The following is a 7,337-nucleotide window of genomic DNA, read 5'->3' on the forward strand; positions in this document are numbered from 1 at the left end:
TGAGAATGGCAAACTGATGCAGCTGTTAATACGTGTTGTAAACGTAGACACTACTAGACTAGTACAATAATGCTTAATTGCTGCATGAAAAGAAATCGTGTGATTTACATAGATGTGCCGACCAAATTTTTTTTAACAAATATCATTGTTTAAAACTTTGAGTTTAAAAAGTTTCCAAAAAGGCGCCACTTTGCTGAAAATTGCCAGAGGGGGAGCGGCCGCTCCCCCTGCTCCCCCCCCCTGCGTACGCTACTGATATATATATATATATATATATATATATATATATATATATATATATATATATATATAAAGCAATGTATGTAGTATGTAAATGTGTGTGTATGTCTGTTTGTCTTTTATTCATTATTACACCTTTCATAACCCGATCGCCATGAAACTTTAGGAAGCTGTTGAGAATACTTATGGGGAGGTATTTTCGAAAATAAAATGTTAAATTCGCAAATAGACTAGCGAGTGTGTATTGTTTATATTTATTATTATATCGTTCGTTACCGAGTGTTGCAGATCAATATTTTTATGAGTTTCAAGAATAAAATAAAATAATTATTAATATTTGTGCATGGAGCTGAAGAGCCGCACTTCGACATCAAAAGAGCCGCATGCAGATCGCGAGCCGCAGGTTGCCGACCCCTGATCTAAAACAAAACGTCTAATTACAATGTTATTAAAATTAGTATACATTTTTTTTTTTACATATTAATTGTTTATTCAATTTCTCAAATATTTTATTTGAGGTTTTTATTGTGTTATTTAAAAATTGCAAGGTCCAAAATGAAGAATAAATGAATGATCTGGAAATTTAAAAATATTTTCTTACAATTTACTTTTTCTTACAAGCCAATAATAAACGATCTATCACATCCAGTAATATTAAACATATATATAGTTATAAATCTACTATAACATATTAAAACTGAGAAGTAATGCAAAAATAACAGAACATCAGTTTTGGAAGACAAAATTAAATAAGATATTAATATATTACAACATTTCAGTCATTCTTACAAAAATTGCAGTAAATTTTCTTACATTTAAAAATGTGGTGTTTTTATTTTTAAACAGTGTATTTATCAAAAAATTTTATTATACAAAAACAAATTATAAAATGTCAATCACAAAAAAATTAATCATCTTCTAAAACTGGATTGATTTGTCCTATTCCTCCTATTATGGTACCATTTTTTACTTGCTCCACATCTTCTACCACATACATTCTGTTTCTGTCTGGGTCAACATAAAATGCTGAGTGAAAATGACTTGCTACAATAAACTTCGGAGGCTTCTTGCAGCAAGCAATCAGCAGGAATACAAATGCGACAATACCCAGGCCACAAGCAATGACACACAAGATGAGACTCCAGCTGGCACGCCAGGCAGAATTTTCTCCAATCTTAGCACCAAAGATGATTACACCAATTAAATTTGTAATTGCTCCAAGAATTGTGAGTACTGTCATAGTACCAATGGTACATCTGTAGTAAAGACCAAGTGCCACATAGATATAAACAGGCAAAACAATCAGTGGGATGGCCCAGAAAATGATGGTCAAAGCTTCCATTGCACGCACTGCATCAATCCATTCTGTATAATAATACCACAGATGGTCAGTCCTATAGCAGCCAGACACCCCATTTCTTTGAACACAATTGGTTCTCCTCCAAAGGCCAATATCTTCTGTATTAGAGTATGCCCAATAAGGTGCAGCAAATGAAAGGATCTGTAAGACCATAGCTGCCAGCAGACTGATGCATGCTATGAAAGGGATAGAGGCAGCACCCAGTAGGCTAGCCATTGTCTGTTATTGTGAGGGTTTAATCGGCCCTCAAATTAAAATTAGTATACAGATTAACCGTGTCATTCATCGGCATTAAACTAGTAGCATAGAATAGAACATGTACACATTTGTAATAAGGGTCAATATATTTCTCGCACGGTGTATACTAGCTGTATATATGAACATTAAACAAAAAACAAGATGACATCGAATCCAAACCTAACAACCAATCCATCACAACAAAATATTCCAAAAATCTACGATCTGTTTTGCTAATATTCTCCTTATCTCCACCTTCGGTAATTTTTTTTCTACCTTTTCCCAGCCGATTTTATCTGAAGTCTAGAGTTACTTCCCTTTCTGACCCCTACTTAAAGCCAATAAAATGGCGCTATTGTATTTTGTTTGGACGCCCTCGATTTCGTTACTTATCACCCCGACTGGAAGCAGTGCCAGTTCAGTGTAGTACAACACCTCCCCCCTCGTCCCCGTTACTCCAAGCCCGTGCCACGCCCACATTTTCATTTCCGGTCCATTGTGATTTATCCGAGGTAAAAATCCTTAATTTACCGACAGATGTTACTGGGGAGCGAGTGTGGGGTTGGTTGGTGGGGGTCTAACGGATGATGGGTATTGACGGCTGTGTTATTTGGGGAGCAGGGTTGGGTTGGGGGGGGGAAGGGTGAAACGGATGATGGATATTGACGGCGATCGAATTACCGCATCTAGCAGAGAGATTGGAATATTCGATGAGTTCAGATCGTTGTATGTAGGGATGTATCGATCAGGTTTTACCGTTGTGTTGAGATAAACTATGTGCCCTCGGATTGGAGGAGAGGGGATTAGAGTGTGTTAATGCTAAGAATCTTACCTTTTATTTTTTTTAAATGTTTTAGAATTTTTACGGTAGTATACAATTTTTTTAGCGCAATTTCCATTCTGGTTAGCGCAATTTCCATTCTGGAGAATTGCGTTTATTAACTCGTCATTTCTGGGAATGGATGGATGGATGGATGAATGTGTGTCCGGGCTTTAAGTCGTATCTCCTCCTCAACGAAGCAATATCGATGAATAGTTCCAAAAGCAATTATGTTAAGCAAGTTACGAGAATGAGCATAGGCCATAAAAATTCCGGGTTTCTTTCATGTATTTCCCGGAAAAGCCAAAAAACCTCGAAAAAATTCAGTTTTTGGCCCATATCTCGGCAACCAGACCACTTAGCGACTTGAAACATGTACCAATCGATTCCTGTCATAATTTAGAACAATATTGCCGAAGAAAGTTTTCAAAAATATTCTCTCGTTCGGTCACAAATTTTAAAATTACATAAACACCTACAAACCGATTGTTCTTCTAGCTTGAACGCACCCCAACATTATACGTCAGAGCTATTTTTAGATAACATAAGGAAATTGCGCACAAATGTCACTAGACTTTTTTAATTAACTTGTTTAATTTTTACTTTCTCGTATATACGTAGTATAGAGAAAGTATTGTAATCGTGCAAAAAAAAAAAATCGAGATTTTTACAAATCTCGACGTTTTACACCTCACTGATACGGAAAAACATAATTTTGCAATCTTGTCCGTATGTCTGTGTGTGTGTGTGTCTGTGTGTGTGTGTGTTTGTCCGTGTGTAAACACGATAACTTGAGTACCGTTACAGCTAGGTTGATGAAATTTCATATATAAGTATTTTATCAAAATCGTAGATCCGTATCAACTTTTGAGCGATTTCCGATAACCGGAAGTGGTACTTTTCCTACTTTGAATTTTTCAAAAGCCTATAACTTGAGTACTATTTCAGATAGATAAATGAAATTTCATATGTAAGTAAAAGATCTAATTCTCTACCTTCTGTTAAATTTTGAGTAATTTCCGTTGACTGGAAGTAGTAATTTACGCTACTTCCGATTTCTCAAAAAACTAATGTAAATTTTTAAAGTACTAATAATATTGCGCACTATTATACGCGTTTTTATTCGGCGTTTGCTTGGTGCGCAATCTTTTTTTATGAGATTCTATTCTATTTTTAAAAGTTTAAGTATTTAAAATGGATTAAAAATCATAACTATATCCCCAGTTACCATCCCCTGTTGTTTTATATAAGAATATTCGAGAAAGTTTAGGGGAGATCACTACCGGTTTATTTTGCGCTGGTTTTAAAGAACAATATTACGCATTCAGAAGTAAATATAATTGGTTAAAATATGGGATTATATCCACACCCAATCAGAACGGCAAGGATGCTACGGGGATGACTTAATTGTGACGTTAAAATTGTTAGTACGGTAAAGGCGATTATTGTAAAATGTAGGGCTTTTAATAATATTACAATCGTGTTGTATTTATAGCTATCCTTCTTCAGTTATCTTAACCGGCATGGTCAGACGGTAGCGTTTGCCACCACTAACACGAAAGTCTCGAGTTCGCATCCCGGATGTCGTAGAACGCCACTGTGTTCCTTGAATCTCGTTATGGAGAGTATTGCTGGCTGAGTATATAAACGCCCATATTATCTATACATTGCGTAGTCAAAGAAACAGATGAACTCTACTTCCTCTGCACCATTGAAAAATAATTGGTTTGAAAGCGTCACTTCTTCAGTAGGCTACCACTAAGTGACATAATTGTCTTATGGATAATGAGCATTGAGTAAATGACCCAATTTGAATGTAGCATTTTTTAGACTCACCTTGACCCCCTGACCTTTAATGCAAACACCGATGAATAACCATGAGGCTTAATGGTTCCATAGCGATCCATTGATTCAATAGATGGATCGATGTAATAAAACGAGGGCACGATTTTCATGAGGTAGATCATTAATAACCAGATGACTCTTGTAACTAATTAGTGTTGCATTACACGTTAATAGGTTATCATTCAGAGATTGCGGCCATGTTGATAGGCCATCGGTATATGAATGGATCTCGTTTTCAGCATTTACACAAGTAGTTTTACTTTACCCGACTTATGACAGGTACGCTTTAACGCTGGATGGACTCAGGGAATTTAAACGTAATTGGTCTGGGAAACGAAACATAGATTACTATTCGGTACATCTGTGCTTTTAATTTTAACGTTGGAGGAGATTTCTTCAAACGATTGGAATTCTTGTAAATCATTGGGATGTTGGCAGGAAAAATAAACATCTTTTTTTTTTTATTTTGCTTTACCGGTATCATTGTTGGGGCAAGTATAGTAGTAGAGTTAGGGCTCATTCTTTAACAAACGGTTGGATTTGGGTTTCAGTCGAGGGGTAAACACGAGGGTATCCATGGCATCAAAGGTAGCATCGGTACGTTGAGCTGGCCATCACGAACTGGCCATCACGGACTGGCCATCACAAGTTGGCCATCACGAGCTGGCCATCACGGACTGGCCATCACAAGTTGGCCATCACGAGCTGGCCATCACGAGCTGGCTTTCACGAGGTGGTCATCACGAGCTAGCCATCTCGAGATTACGAGCTGGCCATCATTATCTGGCCATCACAAGCTGGCCATCACGGACTGGCCATCACAAGGTGGCCATCACGGACTGGCCATCACAAGGTGGCCATCACGGACTGGCCATCACAAGGTGGCCATCACGAGCTAGTCATCTCGAGATTACGAGCTGGCCATTACGAACTGGCCATCACGGACTGGCCATCACGGACTGGCCATCACAAGGTGGCCATCACGAGCTAGTCATCTCGAGATTACGAGCTGGCCATTACGAACTGGCCATCACGGACTGGCCATCACGGACTGGCCATCACAATGTGGCCATCACGAGCTAGTCATCACGAGCTAGTCATCTCGAGATTACGAGCTGGCCATCACGAACTGGCCATCACGGACTGGCCATCACGGACTGGCCATCACGGACTGGCCATCACGGACTGGCCATCACGGACTGGCCATCACGGACTGGTCATCACAAGGTGGCCATCACGAGCTGGCCGTCACGGACTGGCCATCACGGACTGGTCATCACAAGGTGGCCATCACGAGCTGGCCGTCACGGACTGGCCATCACGGACTGGCCATCACAAGGTGGCCGTCACGGACTGGCCATCACGAGCTGGCCATCACGGACTGACCATCACGGACTGGCCATCACAAGGTGGCCGTCACGGACTGGCCATCACGAGCTGGCCATCACGGACTAGCCATCACGGGCTGGCCATCACGGACTGGCCATCACGTGCTGGCCATCACGGACTGGCCATCACGAGCTGGCCATCACGGACTGGCCATCACGGACTGGCCATCACGAGCTGGCCATCACGGACTGGCCATCACAATCAGGCCATCACTAGCTGGCCACCACAGAGGTTTGATTACAATCAGAATACAGGGTATGCTGTGCTGATAACTAAACGAAAATGTCAAAAAAACAGGCACTACGAAAGGTCAGAGGTTACTGTAACCATGGCAACATCCCTACAGCCAGCGCCATACGCTAATACGATTTCAGCTCCGCCAATCGCTGCCAGGGCCTTGATTGGAGCTGGGCGACAAATGAGCTCTTCATTGAAAACTTCTGTTATTCAGGGCACGTGTTACACACAAGACACCACTGGCAAAGATAAAAATAGCAAACTCTTGTATTCTAATACACGGGGTCGAGTCGGTAACGTTCGTGGTTGCTAACCGTATATTCTTGAGTTCGAACCCTCTGGCAGACGAGGCTCGATAGCTCATCGAGGAGAGACAACTCAACAACTGCGACCTTGTAGTTTGTTCTTGGTTGGACCAAGGCTATGGAAGCAAATCCAAAAAGAAAAGCAGGCTGAAATCGGAGACAACGGCCTAAATGGCGCAAAACCAATGGACACGTATACTTAATTAAGAACGAAGAAGATGAAGAAAGAATTATTCCAATGAAGCTTAATCCACAACATGATGGCTATTAAAATACTACTAGTGGTATGTTATGTGTGAGAAAATGACCTTCACCCCACAGCTAGTCACCATAATCAGGTTAGAAAATAATGTATCATCTTTTAGAAACTAGTCTCCATTTACAAAAAGTTTAGATGTTTGAAAAACAATGTTTATCATCTTTAAAAATATCTTGATAATATAGACAACGTTTATGATCTTTTAGAAATATGTGCATGACCTTTAAAAAAGTATTTCTACGATTTTTTTCAGAACTTTAGAAACTAGTTGATCGTATATTAGAAATTATTTGGTCATCTTTTGTTGTCCATGACTCCTTATTTACACACAATTGTGGATTAGCTGTATTCAACGTTCCCGGGAAATTTTAATAAGGGTCCCCAACCCCAGATTAAAATGTTCGTTGTGCATTTGTTTCCCCATCTTAGCTTGATGGTAATGATAAGCTTGATAGGAAAACATGCGCCATTTTTTTTTTAAATCAAAGAATTATTTGGCCTAGTACATCGCTGTTCCAGTGGCCCCATAGGCTTTTTTTTACCTCTTGGGGTCGGGGGGTGGTTACCTGGGGTTTCCTCTAAAGACGGGCGGGTAAATCAATCCCTGTGTACACAAGACATAGTGTAATACAAATCTACTATATT

General features: G+C 39.8%; 1 protein-coding gene across 1 annotated transcript; it reads right to left on the bottom strand.

The window, feature by feature from the left end:
* Positions 1 to 922: 922 nt before the first annotated feature.
* On the bottom strand, positions 923 to 1,841 carry LOC131929578 (uncharacterized). Its single transcript, XM_059285857.1, has one exon. It carries the CDS (start codon positions 1,814 to 1,816, stop codon positions 1,148 to 1,150), a length of 669 nt encoding a protein of 222 aa, XP_059141840.1. The 5' UTR covers positions 1,817 to 1,841; the 3' UTR covers positions 923 to 1,147.
* Between the last annotated feature and the right edge of the window lie 5,496 nt (positions 1,842 to 7,337).

The sequence above is a fragment of the Physella acuta genome, unplaced genomic scaffold, assembly GCF_028476545.2.
Source record: "Physella acuta isolate Inbredline_101_S28 unplaced genomic scaffold, ASM2847654v3 ptg001653l, whole genome shotgun sequence".
Classification (NCBI taxonomy): Eukaryota; Metazoa; Mollusca; class Gastropoda; family Physidae; genus Physella; species Physella acuta.

Bases quoted from the DNA above. Each gene is read 5' to 3' on its own strand.
- LOC131929578 (XM_059285857.1), bottom strand. From the start codon at position 1,816: ATGGCTAGCCTACTGGGTGCTGCCTCTATCCCTTTCATAGCATGCATC.